General features: G+C 38.2%; 1 protein-coding gene across 2 annotated transcripts in view; it reads right to left on the reverse strand.

The window, feature by feature from the left end:
* Positions 1 to 14,783: 14,783 nt before the first annotated feature.
* LOC117386209 (mitogen-activated protein kinase kinase kinase 11) overlaps positions 14,784 to 26,511 on the reverse strand; it is an 85,923-nt gene continuing 74,195 nt past the window's right edge. The window contains exons 10-11 of one of the 2 annotated variants that reach the window (XM_033983541.2): positions 18,904 to 19,503; positions 14,784 to 18,001 (exon numbers count right to left, since the gene is read on the reverse strand). In XM_033983541.2, the coding sequence (XP_033839432.1) occupies positions 18,908 to 19,503 (596 nt within the window). In that variant the 3' untranslated portion in view covers positions 14,784 to 18,001; positions 18,904 to 18,907. The remainder of the gene's footprint in view (positions 18,002 to 18,903; positions 19,504 to 26,511) is intronic. The other variant, XM_055228874.1, reaches the window with a different exon arrangement.

The raw sequence follows: 26,511 nt of genomic DNA on the forward strand, positions 1-26,511 counted from the left end.
GAAATCTCTCGTCTCAGGATCACAATCAGTCTGATGGTGTTCGGAAGGAAATGACAATTATCTGTTTGTCACTTCAGGCACCAAGCACCAAATTAAATTCATTTCAGCAAGGACCCTAAAATACAGCATCTGATCATGAATGTGGTTGTCGGTTTGATTCCTGTTGCTGTCTGTTTTGCATTTGGTTGTTGTGTTTTTGGGTAAGACAATGATCTCTCCTTCATAAGTGTCCAAATCCATAGGTTAGACTGGGTCAATTTTATTCAATACTGAAGGTGCATTATGTAAGTTTTTGGTGTATGGTCCGCCACCTGCTTGTTCCCATAGAGATGTTATGGATTTGTTTCACAGGAGGGCATTAAAGAAGATATATTGTGCTTGTTTCATCTATATAGTTACAACCCCTATTCCAATGAAGTTGGGATGCTGTGCAAAACTTACAAAAAATACAGAATACAATGATTTGCAAATCATTTTCCTATATTCCTTATAACCTATATTGAACTGAATAAACTAAACTTGTTTTGTTTGTGTGTCATTCTTGCTCAATGTACAACTTCAGTTGCTCAGCAGTCAAACCTGTATGTACCTTTCAGCATTAATGGGGCCTTCACAGATGTGCAAGTTACCCGTGCCATGGGCACTAACACACCCCCATACCATCACAGATGCTGGCTTTTGAACTTGCACTGATAACAATCCGGATGGTCCTTTTCCTCTTTGGCCCGCAGGACACGACATCCATGATTTCCAAAAACAATTTGAAATGTAAACTCGTCAGACCACAGCACTTTTCTACTTTGCATCATTCCATCTTAGGTGAGCTTGGGCCCAGAAAAGCTGGCGGTGTTTTTGGGTGTTGTTGATATATGGCTTTCACTTTGCATGGTACAGTTTTAACTTGCACTTGGACATGTAGCAACGTACTGTGTTAACTGACAATGGTTTCCTGTGGTGTTCCTGAGCCCATGTGGTAATATCCTTTACACATTCACGTTTTGTTTTTAATACAGTACCGCCTGAGGGATCAAAGGCCACGGGCATTCAATGTTGGTTTTCGGCCTTGCCGTTTAAGTGCAGAGATTTCTCCAGATTCTCTGAATCTTTTCATGATATTATGGACCATAGATGATGAAATCTCTAAATTCTTTGCAATTGTGCAGTGAGAAACATTGTTCTTAGACTGTTGAACTATTCGCTTGTGCACTTGTTCACAAAGTGGTGAACCTCGCTCCATCCTTGCTTGTGAATGACTGAGCACTTCGGGGATGCTCCTTTTATACCCAATCATGACACTCACCTATTTCCAATTAACCTATTCACCTGTGGAATGTTCCAAACAGGTGTATTTTGCCCCTGTCCCAGCTTTATTGGAACGTGTTGCAGACATTCAAATTGAAAATGAGTGAATATTTGCATAAAAACAATAAAGTTGATCAGTTTGAACATTAAATATCATGTCTTTGTAGTTTATTCAGTTCAATATAGGTTGAAAATAATTTGCAAACCATTGTATTCTGTATTTTCTTTTCACTGATGACTCTGCCATCATTGGCCTCATCAAGGATGACAACGATGTGGAGTACAGAGGACTAACACAGGACTTTGTGGACTGGTGTCAGCAGGACCACCTCGTCATCAATGCAGAGAAGACCAAGGAGATGGTGGTGGACTTCCGCAGACGCCACTCTACTGCCCCCTCAGTGAACATCCAGGGAAGGGACATTGAGAGTGGACTCATACAAGTACCTGGGTGTTCATCTGAGCAACAAACTGGACTGGACTCACAACACAGATGCACTGTACAGGAAGGGTCAGAGCAGACTCTATCTCCTGAGGAGACTCAGGTCTTTTGGAATAAGGGGGCCACTCCTGAAGACCTTCTATGACTCTGTGGTGGCATCAGCCATCCTGTACGGTGTGGTCTGCTGGAACAGCAGCATCACAGAGAGGGAGAGGAAGAAGCTGGACAAGGTCATCAAGAAGTCCAGCTCCGTCCTGGGCTGTCCTCTGGACTCAGTGCAGGAGGTGGGGGACAGGAGGGTCCTGGCTAAGGTCATTTCTATGCTGGGCCATGAGTCTCACCCCCTGCAGGACACTCTGTCTGTCCTGGAGAGAAGCTTCAGTGACAGACTGATTCACCCTCGCTGTGTGAAGGAGAGGTTTAGCAGGTCTTTCCTTCCTGCTGCTGTCAGACTGTACAACGAACACTGTTAACACTGAACATGTGTCATTCAACTACACCTATGTGCAATACTCAAGTCACTTTATGAGATGTTATATAAGAGTCTATTTTTAGTTTATTTTTAAGTCTATTTTTTAAATTGTTTTAAGCTATTTGTCTATTATCTTGTTTTATTGCATGTACCATTTTCCTTCTGTTCTTGAACTGTGTGGTGCAATATTGGAATTTCCCCACTGTGGGACTAATAAAGGCATATCTTATCTCTTATTATTTTATCTTTTTTTTTTTTTTTTTTACACAGCATCCCAACTTCATTGGAATTGTGGTTGTATTATCTATGATACCTGTGGATCATTATATTATAATTTGGAATGTCACAATATTCTTCTAAAATGACGTTAGCGATTCTTATGTTATCTCCATGGAGACAAGCAGGTGATGGATCCGCCGCTACAAAATTACAAAGTGCACCTTTAAGTTACACTGGACAATAATAATAATAAAAGAAAACATAACATAACATAATCCCCCAGCCAGGGTTATTAAAAGTATCAAAAATCAGATACTAATCAATACTAAAACTAGTATTGAAACTAAATACTCATTAAAGCAGGTATTGATATTTAAAAAGTAACATTCACAGGGCAGACATGAACCTTTCCTGCATAGCTTTAGAATGATCTTGAGTTGTATCAGAGCAAGTACAAGACATACACTAGTATACACCCATGATGATTGAGATATTACACAGATATAAGGCCAGATGGCAATATAAAAGAAAGTACTGTGATTTAATGTTGAAACTATTCTATTGTCTAAAGAACATGTCTTTTTATTGATTTTGTGCTATCTAAATTGGTATTGAGTATCGAGTCTATTCTTTAGTATCAAAATCGAGTTTGAAATTTTAGTATCGTGGCAACACTGCCCTCAACTAGATACTCTTTATCATGAATCTATAGATCAGGATGGATCAAATTCCGTAATAATGGCAATAAAATAAATCTAACCTTAATACTACAACACAACTTATCCACAGTGGTCAAAAAGCCATCCGAAGTACACCCTTACTCTGAACTTGCATCCTCCAAATGTCAATGTAGTGTACTTTTGTACTTATGCATAGATGGCCTGGTTGTCTCCATGGTTATGGTGGAGTGGTGAACAGCAGAAGGGTCAAGCAGAGAACACGTAGGTTTGAAGGACGCCATGAATAAACTGTCTAGTATATCCATGGCATTCTTCATACCTGCGTGTTAAGCACTGCTCTCCTCTCTCACACACCGCCATTCAGATGTGCCCTCAAATACCTCTGCAAATAACATATTTGTGTCCTCTGCCTTTCCACACTGTACAACCTTATGATTGGGAATATGATTGTCTATTAAAAAAAAAAAAAAAAAAAAAAAAAAAAGCTTAAAAATGTTTTTTGGTATATAGCTATATGATTTTGTTATACATCATCAACACCCAACAGGTTTTGCATTCACGTAACATCACAACATTCTAGAATCCCTACAGTTTAAAACTGAGCTTGAGCTCAGAATGTGATGGAAATATGGTGGTTTATCATTACTATCTAATTACTGGGCCTATCCACAAACAAAAAATTAAAACAAAGCTCAACATTTTCTCTGTCAATATAAATAAAAACAAGTCTCATTATAATTTCACAATAGCTTCAGAAAGTGGTGCCATTATTCAAACCCAAAGACAAGAAGGGCCATGGGATTAAGATTGTTTTTACAATGCCACTAGTTAGGTCAACATAATTCACTCACTGCAAGAGTGGTGTACTTGGGGCAGTGTGAACTCAGCAGTCACATTCTGAAGCACAGTAAATGGTCGCTCCGAGAGCGTTTGAAATAGGAACTCTCGGAGTGGCTCCACTCTCACTCTGGAGTTCAAAATGCTTTTTTTCCTCCACCACCAGCTTGCATACTCCTCATAGTGTATTCAACCACATGTGAAAGAAAAGAACACTGCATATAGCACGAGGGAAGTGAGCCCATGCATATTCACAGGGCTGTGTCTGCTTGAAGGACATTGTCATGGGAAAAAAATGGTGGTCAGCTGAAGGCCTCTCGCAAGGCTCATAGTGCAAGTTTGGGGTGAATGATGCGCAGTGCATGTGAACATGACTGATCCAAAAATAAAGTAAACAGAACTAAATCTAGTGTGCACTGGGGTTGCTCCACCGAACATAGTAACATGTGAAAACGATCTCCTGTTGTAGGTTTGTGAACACAATTTCAAACAAATAAGAGTAAGGTTAAAATATAGTTATGTAGACCCTTCCTTGTACACCATCTTAGATTATGACATCATCATGAATTTATAGAGGTTATGTACTGACATGATTTTATTAGAAAACTAGCAATAACAACCATTAGCTTAAGTTCATACTTCATCTTTAGCAGCTTGTTTCCTTTCTCAAGAACCACACACACATTCAAGAGTGTTACATTTTATTTGGCTTTTTTACATTTTTGTCCACAGGTTAAAACCCTTAATAAAAGTCCAGAGAAATAAAAGCATTTTCACATACTGTGTACAACAAAAACACAACAATGAAAACTGAATTAGGCCCAGCCCTTTTGCGAGATTCCAAAAATTGTTTTTTCTAAAGCCCTTTTCAAAAATGTTAACTCGCATTAGCATGGCCAGTCTGGAAAGCCATTTCAAAGTGGCTGCTGGCATATTTTTTATTTACATGAAAACACAGACAATAGCACAAAAATGAATGTGACAATTACAATGAAAACAAATAGACAGGAAGTTCAATATTACATTTTTTTTTTTTTAAATCATCATCTTAAAGTAGATTGCATCCATTCTATTTTTCTCAAAAATGTGAAATCCAGTGTTTTAAAATGCATTTATAAATATTGCCTGCCAAGCAAGCAGTCACAAAAAATAGTTGTTTTATAATAGTACTTAGCCACAGCACCAGACTTTTTTATCCAAATCTTTTTGTCTGAGAACCTAGGGTATACTTTTTAGTGATTAAAAACTAATCTATCATTTAGTCTATAAATAATGTTTAATGTAGATTTTCTACAAAATTTTTTGCTATTTAGTTTTGTGGGGTTATTTTTTGCTTCTGTCAGGTTAATTTTAATTTTTAGGTATTCATGTGTTTCAGCTTCCTGCTACAGGCAACATTTTGAAGACGTTTCACCATTCAAATGATAGGATATTTCGTTTTAAAATGATAATTGCTAGGGAAACGATTCAAATTGCTCATCATTCTGAAACATATGGATAACATGACTATAAGCAAATTCCAACTCTGATGAATGATGGCCACAAAAATACCATAATAAAATATGTTTTGATACTGACAAGTGATCAAAAAGTCAAACCTCATGCTCTAATATTGAAATTTTAAAATAACAGTTTTAAAATCAAATGGTAGTATACATTTTTGTCACTTTTTCCTGCACTTGTTTCATTCAGTCCAAGAAGGCAAGAAGCATAATAGATGATTTCTTCAATACTCCATGTTCAAATTTTCTATAAGAGTTTCAATGCAATTTTTATATATATTATATATATTATATATATTATATATATTATATATATATTATATATATTATATATATTATATATATATTATATATATTATATATATATATATATATATATATATATATATATATATATATATATATATATATATATATATATATATATATATATATATATATATAATATATATATATATATATACACTCACCTAAAGGATTATTAGGAACACCTGTTCAATTTCTCCTTAATGCAATTATCTAATCAACCAATGCATGCTTCAATGCATTTAGGGGTGTGGTCCTGGTCAAGACAATCTCCTGAACTCCAAACTGAATGTCAGAATGGGAAAGAAAGGTGATTTAAGCAATTTTGAGCGTGGCATGGTTGTTGGTGACAGACGGGCCGGTCTGAGTATTTCACAATCTGCTCAGTTACTGGGATTTTCACGCACAACCATTTCTAGGGTTTACAAAGAATGGTGTGAAAAGGGAAAAACATCCAGTATGCGGCAGTCCTGTGGGCGAAAATGCCTTGTTGATGCTAGAGGTCGGAGGAGAATGGGCCGAGTGATTCAAGCTGATAGAAGTTAAACTTTGACTGAAATAACCACTCGTTACAACCGAGGAATGCAGCAAAGCATTTGTGAAGCCACAACACGCACAACCTTGAGGCGGATGGGCTACAACAGCAGAAGACCCCACCGGGTAACACTCATCTCCACTACAAATAGGAAAAAGAGGCTACAATTTGCACGACCTCACCAAAATTGGACAGTTGAAGACTGGAAAAATGTTGCCTGGTCTGATGAGTCTCGATTTCTGTTGAGACATTCAAATGGTAGAGTCAGGATTTGGCGTAAACAGAATGAGAACATGGCTCCATCATGCCTTGTTACCACTGTGCAGGCTGGTGGTGGTGGTGTAATGGTGTGGGGGATGTTTTCTTGGCACACTTTAGGTCCCTTAGTGCCAATTGGGCATCATTTAAATGCCACGGGCTACCTGAACATTGTTTCTGACCATGTCCATCCCTTCATGACCACCATGTACCCATCCTCTGATGGCTACTTCCAGCAGGATAATGCACCATGTCATAAAGCTCAAATCATTTCAAATTGGTTTCTTGAACATGACAATGAGTTCACTGTACTACAATGGCCCCCACAGTCACCACATCTCAACCCGATAGAGCAGTGGTCCCCAACCACCGGGCCGTGGACCGGTACCGGTCCGTGGATAAATTGGTACCGGGCCACCGGCCGTCCAAGAAATAATTAATTATTTCCATTGTATTTATTATATGAGTCTGAAAAATCATTTATTTTGAAAAATCTTTTATTTTGAAAAATGACTGGATTCTCTTGGTTACATTTCCGTCACTTGAGCGCCGACAACTTAACCACTTAGCGTTCCGACGGCCCGCCCGTGTTATACGTTACAACTTTACAGCAATGTACGTGTATTTCTGCATCACCCACACAAACAATCTACGCATCAAATGAAAGCTACGGCATTCATCTTTCTGAATATGTAAACCATTTACACCTCTAATCACCACAGTGCTGACAGGAAAGACGTTTTTACAGAGAAGTCAGAAATGTGGATTTGGACTTCACTTACCATTGAGCGCTCTGGTTCTGTCAAACATCAACATATTCACACAAAGTTGGTCTCATTCGTTCCGTAAAGGTCCAGAGAATATAATCCAGTCAAGAAATTATGTCCACAAAGGAAGTTAGAGCCTCCATGTCCAATCTGCTGCAGGAAAGTGAAATCTCTTCCGTCACTTCTCTGAATTTCTTTTGTCAGTTTCAGGCATAATAAACTTCTGACAGCATCAACTTTGTTCCTCAGCGCAAAACAAACTTGTTAGCTTGTGATTGACACCAAAGTTGGCCAATAAGGTGGGGGCTGTGGGTTACTGGAGCCGCGGACAGTGAATGAGAGCTACAGATGACTGAAAGAGTACGCCCCACTCTCCCCCTTGTAGAATCAAGCTGTTACATTACACATGTTTAGTGATGTTTTCCTCTTAAAGCCCATGAACTGTGGAACACGCTGATGCGTGACATGCAGTGGTTTACTGTAAACAGAGGGAGTTTGCTGCGCGCATAAAAACACGAGACTGGATATAAAGATTTGCGCGTAAAATTACGTGCGCGTATTGCATAATTTTACGCAGCAGTTTTGTGTTTTAAACATGACAAAACGGACAAAACAAAGGAAGTACGCGACCGAGGACACTGTGGATGTTTGTACAAGTTAAACTAGAGGCATCTCGGACCCGGAGCGGTTCGTGGAACCAAGTGAAGATCTCATGGTGGGCTGAGGAGTAGACTGACCTTATGTTTTGATGGACTGGATGCTGTTCCTGATCGGTAAGCGTGGTTTATTCTGCTATTAACTTAATTGTGGGTCAAATATGTATCATGTGTAATCATTAGCATTAGCGTTAGCATTAGCATTTTGCCTTAAAATCTATTTTCATTTTGTTTTCCACAATGTTCTCAAACAAAAAAGCCATTTATCCAGCCAGTATTTGTGAAGCAATGTAGCAAAAGATGAGACCATGCGAATGATCTCTATTCAGGGAAGATCACTGGGTAATTGAGTGCTCAGTCCTCAACCATAATAATTTAATAACCGCACACAAAAGGAAAATCAATATTTATTGTCTATACACATTATTTGGAAAAAGGTAGTAATCGGAAACAGGTCGTCCGCCTACACCTTGAAAGCAATACTGTTCTTTAAAAGAGTTATGTTATGCTAAATCAACAAGCTTATTCACCCATAAAAACATACCTGGAGTTTTTTGGTTTCATTCATACATTTAAAGGTTCACTGTATAATTTTACTAGTAGAGGGTCAGCTTGTCTTTTCTCTATAGAAATATTGCTGCGTTACCTAACTTTACCTTAAATATCTATCTCCATGGAAACAAGCTGGTACCTCCAGGAGGCATGTTACAGGTCAGATATAAGGAGAGGCATGCCAGAAAAAAGCATGTTTTTCAAGGAATTTTGAAACAATAAACCCACCAGTACTAATGCAAGATAGATATGTATAGACTTACAAAGTTCCATAGTGCACCTGTGGTGCTATACATATGGAAAAAAGGTTAGCCTATGATACTGCATTTATTTTTATTTCTTTATTACATAAATGTATAATTTATAGTTCTAAATGTACAATAAGTATTACTAGTATTAACACATTTCATTTCATATTTGCTCAATAAAAATAACTTTTATCTGTTACTTGGAATCATAGCAATGCTGCAAATTTTTCATTTCACGAAAAAATACCCCAAAAGTACTGTATATGACCTACAACATAGCTACATATACTTCATTATAAGATAAAGAACAACAGATTGAGGGGGATTAAGGGGCAGATATTATAAGCTTTTGCTTCTTTCTGTGCCCTTTCATTCATCTATTATAATTGTACAAAAGCTGAAATACTGTATGCAGATATGCTGCATTGATTTGTTTTGTTTTAATGAATGAAATAAATATAAAAAGAAAGAAAAGAAAGATTGTGGCCTTGAGAGCACAGATGGGGAAAATTAGACTGGATATTCATACTTCGGAGGGTGCTAGGTTGGATTCGGGCTGTCAAACAAAGGCCATCCAGGTGACGTTTAATAGGAGCACAGGGCTAGAGCGGAAACACTGGATAAGATGGATGTAATGCCCGCTTAACTTAGCATAAGTGCACAGAGGGGAATGGGCAGGCTAATCAGAAGAAGGTTATGACGATATGAATTCTTGATAACCTACCATCATGAATTCATTGTAACAATCTCAAAGAGGGGGTATTTTACTTCTATAGGATATTACAACACATATACACACATTTAGATCACTATGTTACCTTTTATTGTTTAAATAATATATGAACATGTTTTTTTCGTTTCATTTTTTTACATCACTCCCCCTTCAGAGTGCTACACAACACAATCAGTCTGGGACTGGGATCCACCGGAAATACCATGCTAGCTCTGAAGTGGTTGCAATTTTAAATAATTTGGGAACACACGTGTTCACACGTGTGCAGCGTTAGGGTTAAGAAATGCCAAAAGCGCAAAACCAGGGAAGCAAGAAATTTAAACCTGCATGCCTCTGTCCAGATTTCAGATCTATATGTACCAAATATGGTCAATAAATAATGGTTTGGCAATTTTTTACACACAAAAGTCCTATACTATACAAAATGCATTCTTGTGAGCTTTAAGCCATGTTATGATGTCCTTAGCTCACCAAACATACCTAGAGTTGTCTTTTGTTTCATTCACACGTTTGAGTCCTTTATTACTAATCTGTCCACATCTCCAAAGCTCAAAGCTTTTACCTTTTGTTCAGTAGAGGTAGGCAATTCCAGGGCTGAAATGATCGAAATGATGAAGATGTATGGAGTTTAAAAACACAGTGGAGAACATGACATCACAAAGTGGAACAGACTCTTTTCTGTTTGATAAAATATGCAGGGTTTGTGTGTTAAACATGTGTGAATGAAGCAAAACACAAGTCCAGGTATGTTTTTATGAGTAAACAACATAACAGATTAGAAAATAGTGTGAAAATAGTGTAATATGGGCCTTGTTTTTGGAAATTGCTATCAAACAAAACAAACCAAAACATACACCAAAAAACTACATTAAAACTCTCAATTTCTCAAGATGACACAAACAGTCAGGGCGCCGTCACTCGTCACTTGTCAGTTCTAGAGCTGTAAGGTCGAAGGTACGGTTGGAAGGTACGGTTGGGAAAATGCTGAGCTTGACAACTGTTATATTAAATGTCCTATTTTTACTCAGCGCAACGAGAAAGGTGAGGCCAGGAGAGGTGAAGAGAACCTGCCTGGGAGTAGCAAGCTAACTGCCAACGCTAATGCATGTTTGTATATAGCAGCATCACATAGGATTCGGTTCAGTTTATATAGCTTGATGCTAATATTTGGGAAATAAATTTCTAGGTGGAGGGTCTGATACCTGCTTGCCTCAATGGAGATGTTGTTGCTTTGCCTGGAATGTTGTGCAGTATGCATCCATTTAGCATTTTGTCAAATACAGGTGTTTTTAATGCTCAAAAGTAACTTGGAAAAACATGCATGCTTACTATAAAGCAGGGTCGCCATCTGCTTGTCCCCATGTAGAAACAATGTAAAAAGTCATAAGGCCAATAAGTTATATTAACTTTCATTTTAACATTTTCAAAATACATTTATACGTTATAAGCTTCATAACTTATGTGTCTGAGTGATCTCAACCAAATATAAAATTGTAATGCCTGCACTTGACTTACTGTTTTAAGTTGTAGCATGAGAACTGGATCTATTAATCACAATGGCATATTCATGTGCGGTGGAAATAGTGCTACAGATTTATAGTTTTGAGATATACATTTAGTTAAGAATATTAATAGAATATTTTGTATAAATATATAAAAAAAACTGTTGAGGAAAGTAAAAAAAAAAAAAAAAGATAATTGTTATTTAATGGTAGAAGAATACAATTCTGGAACAGTCTAGGCAGCGCAATGAGATCTCTATGGAGGCAAGCACAAGAAAGATTACAGAGTACACCTTTAATGAGTGAATGCTATAGCCACAGCTGCCTAAGCGTGTGATGCAGGTGCCAATCTGTGCCAATTGCCTTTTATGAATCCACCACCACTAACTCACACATTACACAAGCAAGGTGGGTTAAGCGTCTTGCTCAATAACACAACAATGAAATTAGCTAGAGTGGGTATTTTTGGAAAATTGGAACATTTTGACAACCTTTTTGAACAAATCTGTTAAAAGCTATTTTTTGCCCCATTTCAGTTCTAGAGCAGCTAGTTTGTAGATGTAGACAATCATGAGATTCTGTATTAAAAGTTCCCACATCAAAGTTCATTAAACAAGTATATTCAGGCAGTTTATCAAGTAGTCCCTTATGAATACATTTTTTACAGTGTTGTCCTCTTCTGACAGATAGCGATGTCCAACCTACTTTGAACCAATGGAATTAATAAATATAGTAAAAAGTAGCTGGGTTCTGTTTTAAAGATCATTTTGGACCCAGTTGCATGTAGCATTGTAAAAACCAATATGTTTCAGGTGCTTCAAGAGGATTTTATCTACTGAATCAATCAGTTTTAGTTAAATCAATAAACATTGCTACACAATCTTGTTTGTCATCGAGGGTTGTGAAAACGTAATTTAAAACTTTTGTGGTTGCAGTACTAAAATGGCCATGTGATGCTGCTGAATCGTACGTGTATCACCAAGGAGAATGAAGTAATTAGAGAGCAATGGCTGTGTACCGGTGGCGATGAAAACAAGGGTTGATCGGAGCAACAACTGCTTGAATGCAGGAGAACAAATATTACTCAAACATGTGCGAATCACTCTAAATACATTTTCAAGAAAGTAAATGAGAATAAAAAGTCGAAAAAGTCCACTTTGCATAATAAGTCTCCGTTAACAGAAAGTTGGAACAATTCATTAGTTTTGTATCCATCTTCCCAAACAGGAAGCTGGCTTGCATCTGTGCTGTGTCAGGCCGTAAGAGTTCACTTGTCTTAAGTATAACAAAAAGTATAGAGATACAGAAGAAGCTGCTTCAGCAAGTCCAACCGCATGTCAAGAGAAACAGTCTCTGACGTTTAGATCCAGTTCAGATTATAGTGCACCGGCAAGGTTCCAGGGCTGGCAAAAGGTAGCACTGTCCCCCATGGTGGCTATTATGTAACTACAAAGATTTTACCGTATTTTCCGTACTATAAGGCGCATCGGAATATAAGGCGCACCTTCAATGAATGGCCTATTTTAAAACAAATTTCATATATAGGGCGCACCGCATTATAAGGCGCATAGAATATAAACTACTGTAGTAGCTGGGGTTGTGTTACGCATCCATGAGATGGAGCTGTGCTAAAGGGAACGTCAACAAAACAGTCAGATAAGTCAGTCAGTCAAACTTTATTAATAGAATAAAAAAAAAAAACGTTCTGAAAACTTTGTTCACTCGCAAAACAAGTTAATGCATTCACAATATAGTAACTCTCGAAATAGTGCAACGCAATAACAATAACTCAATGTTGTTCAAACGTTAATGTCCATAGTCACAATATCTCCCAGCCTTGTTTAGTTGTAAACACATGAAAGAAACACGTAAAGCCTCACTTTTTCAGTTCATTCCTCATTCACAAATCCATTGAATTCTTCCTCTTCAGTGTCTGAGTTGAACAGTTGGGCGAGCTCATTCAAAGTGCCCGATTCCGTCTCGTCAAAATCGCCATTATCCGTGTCACTGCTGTTGTCTAACAGTTAAGTGACAATTCCTGCCTTTGTGAAACTCGGACCACAGTTGAGACTGATATATCAGCCCAGGCATCCGCAATCCATTGGCAGATTGTGGCGTATGTCGCCTGGCGCTGTCTCCCCGTTATCTCTATAGCGTCGGATCCTATCGTCGCCGTTAGACTCGCGGTTGCGGACTTTCCAGCAGCGTAACTCAGCGCCCAGTCGTGCTCTCATGTAAATTCAAACGGCGTCTCAAAGTGGAGACATGGGGCTAACTAAATATTTTACCATCATTACGGTAATCTGCCTCTGTTGTCCTGAAGGTGATGAATGAGAGCGCGGGGCTGCGGGGATTTTCACACTCATTTATTCGATGCGTAAAAGAAAAAATACGGATGAATGTGTAAAATAGAAGTAGTTGTGGGAAAAAATGCAGTCAATTCTGATAATTCGTTTAATATGATTTTTATGGCTAAAAAAGAATAAAAGTCTAGGTCTAGGTGAGCTATACTGGCCCATAGTGTGCTCAGCCCTTAAAGGGTTATTACCACTATTACTTCGGCGACGCCTCCTGACTACGGGTGTCATAATTGACCAATACTGATCCATATATAAGGCGCATCGGATTATAAGGCGCACTGTGGGTTTTTGAGAAAATTAAAGGCTTTTAGGTGTGCCTTATAGTGCGGAAAATACGGTAGTTAAAAGTGTATTGCTTAACTTTTCACCTGCTTGTCTCCATATAGATGTTTTGTTTGCAATGTTCCAGAGTATAACATTAAGCCTATTGATACTCTGATAACGCTGGGGTGGGGGTTCTGCATGTACGTCTTTGGCAGAAAGCTGTAAAGAAAGGTCTATGGCGGAATGTTAAACAGTTATGGTGATTCAATGCACACTTCAGCAAATACTGTCAAATATGTTGTAAGACAGTCTGAAAACTCAAGACAACAACACATTTTCAGGAGAGTTCATTATTCCATTTAGGTGTTTGATTTTCAACAAAAAGGTGAGAGTGACTAAGCAAAAAAAAACCTGTTGGCTGATGCTAGCTAGCTTGTGACTGCAATGTTATTTGAATAAGACTTATTTAACAGTACAAACGAACTCACCTCACCTGCTTGCCTGCCTGTAAATAGATACGTTTAATGCCATACTGTGGAACATTCCAGGCACCTTTACCAGATTACCTATGATTTAGTGCAATTAAATACGGGGAATTATGAAAAAATGCATACTGATTTTCAAATGATGTTCAATGGCCAAATTAGAGTCACTGTTCAAAATATTAAGGTGAACATTTACAATTTGTAATGTTTAATGTTCAGCAGTATTCAAATTGACTGCTACACTAAAATTATTTTTTTTCATAATAAACTCAACAGCCAACAGCGACAGAAACCTCAAATACCTATCTGGAGTATTTGGTCATTTTAGAAAATATCTCACCTAATTATAAGCAGGCCTAAAAAGAACCTTCAGAAAAGACACAGGATAAATTGGGAATGTGGAATTAATTAAGCAAATTTGGACTGCTCCTCGTGCTTATCATGGCTCCAATTATCACTATCAGGCTGCCATTTATTAGCAGGATTATTAGGCTAATCGCAAAAGTCTTACCCTCCACAGATCAATTCTCCCACAAAATCCCTATTGTTACTCAATGACACAGCAGCAGGGACAATCATTTCCATGTTTGGAATTTGTCTTGCCCCAGTACAGATATATTATATAAGTTCACTGTACAGCTGTCCCTCACTATAACTCGGTTCACCTTTCGCGACTTCACTGTTTCGCAAATTTTATTTAGTGCAGTTTTGCATACTTTTTTTTCCTCACAGCGTATGAACACGCATTGTCTGGATCCTGATTGGTTGAAAATGGTCTACAGTGCCTTAGCCAATCTCCTCCGTGTCGTGTCTCCTGTAGAGTACAGAATGCGTTCAGCTTGCCAAATTTACATAAATGTTTGACTGCTAGCAATGCGACTCTGAAGTGCTGCATGTCTGCAAGTTTTCTCCCCCCAAAAAACGTAATGTCAATGAATCGTTCTGCACAGGCCGTATTTCTAAAAACTATCATTTTTATTTACAGTACAGGAAAACATTTATATTTTTATTTCGCAAACAAATGTTTGGGCCCGAAAACAGGTCTTGATCTTTGGTTTCATTTTATAATACTGTGCTTTTTTTTTTTTTATCTACGAAGGTTTGAACTTTGAGAGTGCTGCCATATATGCCAAGCAACATCTTTTTCAGGGACGTCCCTGCTTATTTCAGCAAGACAATGCCAAGCTACATTATGCACGTGTTACAACAGGCTTTGCAGTAAAAGTGTATTACTCGACTGGCCTGCCTGCAATCCAGACCTGTCTCCCACTGAAAATGTGTGGCACATTATGAAGCGCAAAATATGACAACGGACACCCCGGACTGCTGAGGAACTGAAGTTGTAAATTCAGCAACAATGGGAAAGGATTCCTCCTGCAAAGCTTCAGCAATTAGTGTCCTCAGTTCCCAAACGCTTATTGATTGTTGTTAAAAAAGAAAGGTGATGTAACACAGTGGTAAACATGCCCCTGTCCCAGCTTTATTGGAACATGTTACAGACATAAAATTGAAAATGAGTGAATATTTGTATAAAAACAATAGTTTATCAGTTTGAACATTAAATATCATGTCTTTGTAGTTTATTCAGTTCAATATAGATTGAAAAGGATTTATAAATAATTGTATTCTGTATTTTTTGTTTTGTTTTACATAGCGTCTCAACTTTGTTGGAACTGGGATTGTATAATAATTGTAATTGACTACTTTGTGGATTTTTGCCTATTATGGGTTATTTTTTGAAGTAACTTCCGTGATAAACGAGTGACCAGTGTATTAAGTAAAAATCAGGTTTCTGTTTTATTATCATCTTCAGACTCAAAAGCTAAATTTAAAGGGGCTGTATCCAATTTTTTCATAGTAACACAGTAAAATTTGTTTTTTCCCCAGTATAAATATATTGCAAAAGCAGCTCTTAGGATCAAAATCAGGCCACTGTGTACTATCCGCATTCAATTATAGTGTTTTTACCAAGCACAAACCAGGAAGTAACAATAGTGTACTGTTAGCTAGTTGTTGTTAACTTTAATGTGACGGTTTCATTGCAGTGAAGAATTAGCATACTAAGAATGTGAAAGGAAAGTGAGGGATAAATTTAAACCTACTAAATCAGGTACAGTGCCTTTAATTTTCTTACATTAGCCTGTTGAAGTGGGATTAGTAATGTGCTGCAATTAGAAGTCTGGGGAAAGTGAATGGACTTTAAAAACACAGAGGAGCCCTTCTGGATTGTATATTTATAATGAGTGAACCTATTATAGGCCTACATAAATAGTTGCATATAGTACTTAATAATTGTGATATTGGCAATTGAACTGGTTGAACTCTTCCTCACCTGTTTTGTCTTAAAAAGCAGACTTGTACAAAGTGTTCCATTAGTTCATTTTAATCTGCACATTTTCAGGAACTATTTGGTGTGGCTGCCACATTCCCACAGCTGTTACATAGTTATTAGGAAAACCCAATTGTTTTTTAGCACTCAGCATTCAAGGCTGGATTTCATTGTGTTGTGTATTCAATAGTTATTCTACCATGTTTGTGAGCTGAAAAGTAAGGCCTTAGTGCAAAGCCTAATGATCAAGTATGCCAACAAGTCATTTAGGTTTAGCTAGCTTGGTATTATAAGGTATTATTCTTTCACCATGTACTTGAGCAAAATTTGTCTCTCCTCCTATATAGATACATTGTATAAGCTGCTCTTGAGATTAAAATAAGTCTACAGTGTATTGTTCACGCATCTAATTATAAAAAATTTTAATGTCAGATAATCACAAATTTCACTGTTAGCATGCTAGTTGATTTTGGCTTTCAAAACATTTCTGGCCACCTTTGGCATGTCATGTTTTTAACCTTAAAGAGCAAATACACAAAAACATGGATTAAGTGTCTGGCTCCCTCTGCTGGCAACAGATGGTAGTGATGTATTTTTAAATCCCAAGTTTGCAGCATTGCTAATTGTCAACACAGCACTACAAGATAGAAGATTCTTAGTGAGCTTAAATTTTAATACTGAAACCATATAACAAATCCAGTTAAATCGTATGTATTTTGCAAACACACAAGAGCACTTACTGGCTTTACTTGCTTACATAAAATCTTAAACCAAGTCAATTTACTTAATCTTAAACAAATTACACAAAAGCCCAGATATGTTTTTGATGAGGCAACAACATTAAACCATGATTCAAAATAGCATTTCATGGCCCCTTTAAGAAATGCCTTTTAACTTCTATTGTCTGTTTGGGCCTGTCTGGCAAACCCCAAATTTGGCCCTTGACGAAGGCATACCCAATCCATTCCAAAATACCCTTTTTGTCCCGCTTTTCATTCCCTGCAGTGGCATTTTTTGGCACAGATCGTCAGAATGCTGATGGCTTCCTGTGCAGCTTGTGAATGCATGCCAGCCCCTATTACCAATCGGATTGCCCAAATTCCATGGCATTTCACCCTCGGAATGAAACCAGGAATGCTATCTATCGACTTCTGACCGGAATGTTGGGATTTCAGCTCGGAATGTTCTTTTTTCTGGGGGAATGGTTTTTGTGTTGCAAGCTTACCTAGAACAATGAGTCTAGACATATTTTTGTCACTGTAATGCTATACTATGCTAAGCGGATTCGAAAATTGGAAGGCAAATTTCGGAGCATCTTGCCTTCTTACCGGGGCACCTTTAGGACTGTATAGTAAAGCACTTTACAAAATTACAAAATAAGGCTCTCAAATTGTCCATTGTTCTGTATGCTGTGTTCAGTTTGAAAAAACAGCAAGTAGCGTTATGCATTTCTTTATATAGTCACAATGGTTCCAAGATGAGAATAGTCAGGTAGATTGCAGATGTAGTAGGTCCAGGAGAAATAAAGATCCAATCTTGAGACAACAGAAATCTGTGGGTGATTGATGTGTGCATTTATTGTTCAAAATGCATATTTCTAAGATGTTGTATTTTGTAAAGAAGGTGCATTATGTCATTTAGGATAGACAAATTATGCTGTTTCATAGTTCTATTCGGAGAAGCAGACATGAGCAGTATGAATGGGGATAAAACATAGAAATTGTTGGTCAACTATGAATAAAAGGATCTGTACATGCAAGAGGTTGTGCATTGTTCATATGGTCTCACTAGGGCCATCAGCAGCTGGTTGAAAACCCCATCCAAACACCAACTGTTGTTGTGTTTGTGGGAGTTTAGCTCTTTGTGTATCAATGCTAACGCTAATGCTAGTTTTGAGGCATACTAAATAATGCCACAAAAGTAATCCACATTAAAAAAAAATAATTGGGTAGTCTTTTATTGGTTGTTTGTTTTAAATGCACATTTGAATAAAAGTAAATGTGAGTTTTGAGACACTGTGAGCTAGATAGTGTACAGCTGTGCATAGAGCATATTGAAGGGTTACATACAATACTTTTTGAATTCAATACTTTTGAATTACAAGTTCACTACTGTTCCTTACTGTAACTATAATTTTTCCAAAAGCAGGTTCAAATATATGTTTCTTTGTAAGGTGCTCAACCTTTTGACCAACCAATTATATTTAGTTTGAAAATATTATAATTATTTATTTGAGAACCGCAGTATCAATTTTAATGTACTTTCGCATAGATTAATTAGTTATTTTTTCATGAAATCTTCAAATTCTTCATGGAAGTCTCCCAAGTATCCCTATGACTTGATAGGCTCTAAAAGACAAAGCTTGTATCAGTGTCTGCTTCTCTAATACAATGAAATAATTTATCTATCCCAAAATCTCATGGACCGGTTCACAAAATACCGTATAGCGTTTACCTGTCTAGAAGCGGTCATCCCTTAGCTGTGTGGGTGATTTGAATGGCTTTAGACCTAGCGTCTTCCGTGGCAGCGCTCTTTCTTTGGATCCTTCTGCGCTTCTCCCTGCCCACCCCAAGTCTATGAGTGGTGAATCAGCCGGATTCAACGGCGCAATCCGGAATGTCGGCAATGTGGGAGATCCGTTTGCCGAACATGGAGCCGAGCGAGATGTTGGGAAGGGTGCACAAAATGGGTCAAATGTAGAAGAGCCGTGGTTGTTAGCTGGGTCAGCTTTTAGCGAAAACGGGTCACAGTCCGGAGATGGGAACGGATCGCAGCTAGTGAATGGGTTGGTAGGCGAAGGTTGGTATCCGAAGTTGGTGTCTCGGTTTGGGGTGCGGGTGGATGCGGCGTTGGCTCCTCCTCCTCCACCAGCCGAAATAAAGCTCCATGGGTCGATGCGATGACGGACAGGGGAGGGGCGGGGCCTAGGTATGACGGACACTTCGAGACGGCGGGTCTTGGGGCTCCAGAGGCCGGGGTGAGGGTGCAAGACGTAAGGGGGGAGGGGCTTGTCTTCGGGGTCCTGGGTGTCCTGGCATAGTGGTAGGTCCAAAACTGCACAAAACAAAGAACAAGTTACATACTGACTACACAAATAATATCATACTTTTTATTTTTTGTACTTGATATGAAAGTTATCTTGTTCATCAATCATGCTAGTCTTCTATAGACCACAACAACATTGGTTACTCAACTTACAGTAAAACCCAAAGTTAAATCTGTGCCTTATTAGCCACAGGTATGCTGGGTTTTTACTACTCAAAAAATTCAAGTTAATATTGTACCAAAATTATGACTGCAATTCTACAACAAAATTGTCTCTAAGTTTTCATAACACTTTATTTCATAAATACTTGAAAGCAGCACAACAAAACCATCTTATTATTCACCTCTCCTCCCTTTGCTCTGGGAACTTTAATTGCCAATCTACAAATAGCTTTTTATCTGCACCGCTGTTGCACTGGTACTCCATCTGAAATATGACATGTGCATATTCTTTCTTATTCCACAAACCTGTACAGCACTTTCTATGAACATCACCCAGACAAAAATCTAGTTGTAAAGAATGAACCGCCAACACTGAATTTCGAAGCAATTAGTCCAAATTAAGAATACCACAGCCGGGTAAGCAGCTAATTTAAATTAGTGCTGACAGCAAGATTAAGCTGGGAATAAATCAACCTGGGTAAACATTTACTAGTTTCAATTGCGACTGCCAAATGGAGCGACTGGCTTTGACAGCAAGGCTCAAAAAAACTGAGAAATAAGATAAAATAAAAATGGGATAATTTATTTTCAGGGTTAAATGCTCTTTCTGTTAAGACCTTAGCTTATAGCTTGCAGCAACTAACATACAATGTCAAATTTTATATTTTAAAGTGATTATGGACTATTAAATTTACTAAAACATAGTTAAGATCATTATATTTAATATTTATTCAAGAATAAAAATAAAAGTAAACACCTCTAATTTGTTGAAATAATGTTTAAAAATTTGTCACATGCAATTTGTGTTTACCTTTTGAATAGAATTCTCCCTAGTGTGATCTCATCAATATGTTTAGAACTCTGCTCTTGGGCCTTTACTTCCTGTAATTTTCAACATATTTTTCAACTTTTATTTACAAGTTGCTTCTTGATTGGTGAAAAACTTCATTTTTTATTTACAACAGGTATTATCCACCAAATTAAGTCAAAATTAAAAACCTGTTTTAACCTCTTTAAATTTGACAAATGACCATGACCATACCCACAATATGTGATGAACTATTTTTAATCCTTGTAAAACAAAATTTTGGTTCATGTGCTTTACAGGCTCTGGTGGATTCTATGCAACCTCCTTGTCTTCATGGAGATGTTATTGCAAGTTACAGGTCAGATTTGTGGAGAGGTAAATCTGCTTGCAAAAACGTAAGGATTTTTTTTGTGATTAAAAAAATCTGTAATTGAAGCAAGATATGGTTAATGCCATACAGTGGAACATCGTAGGATAGGGAATAATTAGACTCTCTTGGTACGCTTTTCAAAGGTCATACACCTAAATACATCTAGCCAACTTCAATGTTAGAGCATTAAGCAATCTGACACAAATCAACAGTTGCTAACAGATATCTGATATCTTTAACCTTTCCGATTAACCCAAGTCTATGTTCACATGCAAATCTACCTATTTTATTCTCGCATACGTGCAACATGTTTGTCTGTATACATAACATGACAGATAGGATTAGCATACATTTCCTCACGTACAAAAGCTAAATTGCATTTTCTGTAATCCATATTTATTTTTTGCTTATGATTCATGCCCTCACTGGAGCTACATTATCTGCATATTAACACATACATGCATTTCATATAGATTTCTGGGTAGCACTAACATGGTTTAACCACAGTGACTAAAACGTGGGCATTGCTTGTTTTCAAGAATTGAGTGGGTTTTCAAAGAATACCCCAAGGACACATTTCACACTATAGGGTGATTTACAAAGCTGAGGATTCTTCACTGTGGAATTGCCCCTGGTTAGTAAGCATGCATAAGAAGTTTACATAGAAAAGGGCTTGTGAAAATGACTGTTAAACATTCTATTGACTGTAAGGATATGCTCATATTAAAGAAGACATATTGTGTTTTTTTCTGTTATAGTTGTAATCTATACCACCTGTGAATGATTAGGATATATTTTGGATGTTTTAAATATTTATCTAAAATGAGTTAATAACAGAAATGGGTCTGATGACTTCCAGGCGCAGCAGATTTTCCTTTTTTTTCCCCATTTGCGGTAAAATAGCTCCATGACACTGGTGAATACTACGTGTATTATCGTAGTATCATCAATAGAAAATTAAATTGAAGAACAAAGTAAAAACCAAATACCTACCAAACACATACAGTTGAAACCAGAAGTTTATATACACTATATAAAAATTATTTTTCCTCACTTTTAGGTCAATTAGGATTACCAAAATGATTTATATTTGCTAAATGCCAGAATAATGAGAGATGGATTTTTTAGACAATTTTTCATTACTTTCTTCAGTCAAAAATTTTGGTATTATTGCCTTTAAAACTGCATGACTTGGGTCAAACGTTTTGGATATCCTTCCACTGGCTTCTCACAATAGTTGGCAGTTTGCCCCATTCCTCCTGACTGGTGTAACTGAGCCAAGTTTGTATGCCACCTTGCTCGCACATGGCTTTTCACATCTGCCTATACAGTTTCAATAGGATTGAGATCAGGGCTTTGTAATGGCCACTCCAAAACATTGACTTTGTTCCTTAAGCAAAAGACAAAGTTTAAATCTGTCAACTGGACAAATCGTTGTAAGAGTGAAGACATTTCGTTGCTCATCCAAGCCTCTTCTTCAGTTCTGGTTAGACTGCTGGTGGCCATTGCCTTAAATCTACCTGAAGGGAGGGGCTAACTACACTCAAACTGTAAACATCTATTGTCTTCAGTTTCAGCTGAAACTACCCTATTCAGCCCTTAACAACTGTGCTAATGTTCTCATTGTTTTGGGTCTGAGTTATAGATGGGTGAGATATTGTCTCAGGCCCCCATTCCTGTTTAAGGAAAGATTCTCTTTCCTAACATTTCCTAACAAAAACAGCTTTAACTCCCCTCTCAAACAATTTATTTTCTCTGGCTAATATCTGAACTTCACTATCTTCAAAGGAGTGTGTTAGTGGCTTTGAGATGGAGATGTACGGAAGACTGGGGTCCAGAGGAACTCTCACGCTGGTGTTGGTGCATCCTCTTATGGAGTAGCTGTTTAGTTTCTCCAATGTAACGTTCACTGCACTCTTCACTACACTGAATGGAGTAGACTACATTACTTTGTTTATGGCTTGGGGTTTTGTCCTTAGGGTGAACCAGTTTTTTCTCTTAAAATGTTTGTAGGTTTGAAAAAGACAGGAATCTCATACTGTCTGAAAATTCTCTGAAGTTTTTCAGACACACCCGCTGTGTAAGGAATGGTAACACCTTTCCTTCTAGGTTCAGATTCCCAGTTGTCCTGTTTTGTTTTGTTTTTTAGCTCTCTTAGATCTACTGAAGGCCCACTTTGGATATCCACAAGCATTTCTCCACGTGTTGTTCCTCTTTCACTTTTCCCTCTGTGTTTGTGGGCACCACTTGCTCTGTGTTGTGGAGTACGGATTACTCCAAGTTTGTGCTGCAGTGGATGTTTTGTTCCTTAAGCCACTTTGTAACCAGTTTGGCCGTATGCTTCGGGTCATTGTCCATTTGGAAGACCCATTTCTGCCCAAGCTTTAACTTCCTGGCTGATGTCGTGAGATGTTGCTTCAGTATTTCCACATGGGTTTTTTTTCCTTGTGATGCCATCTATTTTGTGAAATGCACCAGTCCCTCCTGCAAGGAAGCTTGTAAGCATCCCTCTTTTCCTCCAAATGTAACAATACTCATTATGGCCAAACAGTTCAGTTTTAGTTTCATCAGACCACAGGATATGTCTCCAAAACTTAATGTCTTTGCCCATGTGTGTATTTGTAAACTGTAATCTGGATTTTTTTTTTATGTTTCTTTTGGAGTAATGGCTTCTTCCTGGCAGATTGGCCTTTCAGCCCATGTACTCGTTTCACTGTGGATAATGACACTCTCTTACCAGCTTCGGCCAGCATCTCCGCAAGGTCTTTTGCTTTTTCTTGGGTTGATATGCACATTTCTAACCAAAGCACGGGACACAGAACCCGTCTCCTTCCTGAGCGATATGATGGCTGGACATTCCCATGGTATTTATACTTGTGCATAATTGTTTGAACAAGAAGAAGTGTTTCAGGTGTGCCTTCAAATACCTCCACAGGTATGTCTCTAATTAACTCAAATGCCATCAATAAAGCTATGAGAACATTCCAAAGACATGACATCATCATCTGGGTTTTCCCAAATTGTTTAAATGCATAGTAATCTTACTGTATGTAAATTCTAACTTTGACGAAAGTAATAAAAAATTGTCTTAAAAAATCCTTCTCTCATTATTGTGGTATTTAGTGAATAGAAATAATTTTGGTAATCCTAACTGACCTAAATCAGGAAAGAGTGAGAAAAAAAAAAAAAAAAAAAGTGTAAAAGTGTCTTTTTATATAGTGTATGTAAACTTCTGGTTTCAACTGTATGGTCTTTTAATTGGATTGTCTATTTCTAGTAATTTTTAGCACTTTTAGTGCAAACTAGATACATTTGCAGCTTTGTGGCCAAAAACAGTAATTGTGCTGCCTCCAGGAGTCACTGCAATTTCAAGTATTATGTGATGTCACATAAGACTTGATTACAATAAATTTTCAAATTTTTTTATTACAAACATCCGGATGGAGGGACGGAGTCTGAAGTGGGAAAAACTGTTAGACCTCGCCCCTCCTTTCTCACCACTCTTCCCTGTAGTCCTCCAGGGAAGTTAGCAGCTCTATTTAAAATGTAGTGGACAGAGATTAAGTAACTTTTTTTTTACTTAAACCTGCCCTAAACTGCATAGTCACGTGCTTTCCTTCATTTCTGCCATGAAAGAACTTGAAAGAAGTGTTCTGAGTAAAAATTGGGGGGACACAGGGTATTCTTGCCTTGCATCGGCGTGTGGCAATGACTGTATAAGGAATGAAGGGCCAGCTGTTATACCTGAGATATGCAAATAGCGTCAGACGAGCTTTTGATGTCAATGAAACAGCTTCACGCTCCATTGAATTCTCTCTTGTGCAGACAAAAAAGAGATCCTCGAACAATAATAATTCAAGCATGCGGGGAGCATTGTCAAACAGGGAAAACTATATTGAAGGTAACAAAAAGAAGTTATAAAATATTGAGAACTTTAAAATGTGGGATGTGGGGAATAGAATAGCAGATTTCAAACTGATTTAGTTCAAAGATGAAAACTGACTTTACCATGAGGTACCAAGGACATAGGACACATTTGAACATAGTGCTACTTTGCTCTCATAAACATAGTATTGGAATGAAGAAATGAAAGGTATTGTAAGCTGACAATGGCTCAAATAATGAATGACTGCAATCACGTTGAGTTTATTTTCCGAAATGATTGGTTTGATTGGCACTACAGCTATAAAATTGCAGGGAAATGCCAGTCCCTTGTAGGGCTGTAATCAACAAAGTTCTTGGTCGACAAAAGACATCCGCTATGCATCAATCAACTAAAAGGCACAAGGATTTAATAAAAAGAACAACTTTTTATACAGAACAGATTGTTGTTTATTTTATCGCCATTAGCATCTGCACCATACTGTGTCAGCCACTCTTCCTGGGGTCATTTGTTCTATTACAATGTACAATTATGTACATGTATTACTATTTATGTAAAAAAAAGAAGAATAAAGTCAAAGTTCTCTCCCAAATTATTCTAACCCTATTAAAATAATTAGTCAAATAACAAAAATTTCTACAAAGCCAAATCAGGTGCTCATCAAGTATCCATTGGAAATGTAGATAGCAAACCAGAATCGATCTGAGACACTGAAACCCTTCAATCAGTAAGGGACATATCAATTTGTTTCAATCTTTATGTGGTCTTCATCGGGGAAAGATTTTTACTTCAAATCAGAGTACCTCAGATTGATTCTCTTTTTAAATAAAAATGCATAATACCATTCATTGATTAATCGACTAATCACAGTTTGTCCATAACAAACACTATGTTCGAGCACAAGGGTGTCCATCAGTGCACGTGGCACCAGGACATTCTAGGTCAGAGATCGATGATCGACTTTGTTGTTATGTCATCTGATCTCTAGTCACGTGTCTTGGACACTCAGGTGAAGAGAGGGGATGAGCTGTCAACCGATCACCACCTGGTGGTGAGTTGGATCCACTTGCGGCGGAGGAAGCCGGACAGACCTGGCAGGTCCAAGCATATCGTAAGGGTCTGTTGGGAACGCCTGGCAGAGCCTTCTGTCAGTGGGGGTCTTCAACTCACACCTCTGGGAGAACTTCTCCCTGATCCCGGGGAGGCTGGGGACATGGACTCCGAGTGGGCCATGTTCTCCACCTCTATTGTCGATGCATCCACTCGTAGCTGTGGTTGTAAGGTCTGTGGTGCTTGTCGAGGCGGCAAGTAAGGGATGCCGTCAAGCTGAAAAGGAGTCATACAGGGCCTTTTTGGCTTGTGGGACTCCTGAGGCAGCTGATGAGTAACGGCGGGTCAAGAGTGCCACGGCTTGAGCGGTCGCAGAGGCAAAAACTCAGGGTTGGGAGGACTTCGGGGACGCCATGGAGGAGGACTATCGGACGGCCTCAAAGAAATTCTGGCAAACCGTCCGACACTGTTTACAGTGCGGTTGGAGAGCTGCTGACCTAGACTGGGGATGTTGTCGGGCGGTGGAAAGAATACTTTGAGGATCTCCTCAATCCCCCCGTCATGTCTTCCGAGGAGCAAGCAGAGACTGGTCACCGAGGTGGTTGGCAAGCTCCTCGGTGGCAAGGCTCCGGGGGTGAACAAGATCTGTCCCGAGTACCTCAAGTCTCTGGATGTTGTGGGGCTGTCTTTGCTGACACGTCTCTGCAACATCGCATGACGATTGGGGACAGTACCACTGGACTG

The sequence above is a fragment of the Periophthalmus magnuspinnatus genome, chromosome 18 (genome assembly GCF_009829125.3).
Source record: "Periophthalmus magnuspinnatus isolate fPerMag1 chromosome 18, fPerMag1.2.pri, whole genome shotgun sequence".
NCBI lineage: Eukaryota > Metazoa > Chordata > Actinopteri > Gobiiformes > Gobiidae > Periophthalmus > Periophthalmus magnuspinnatus.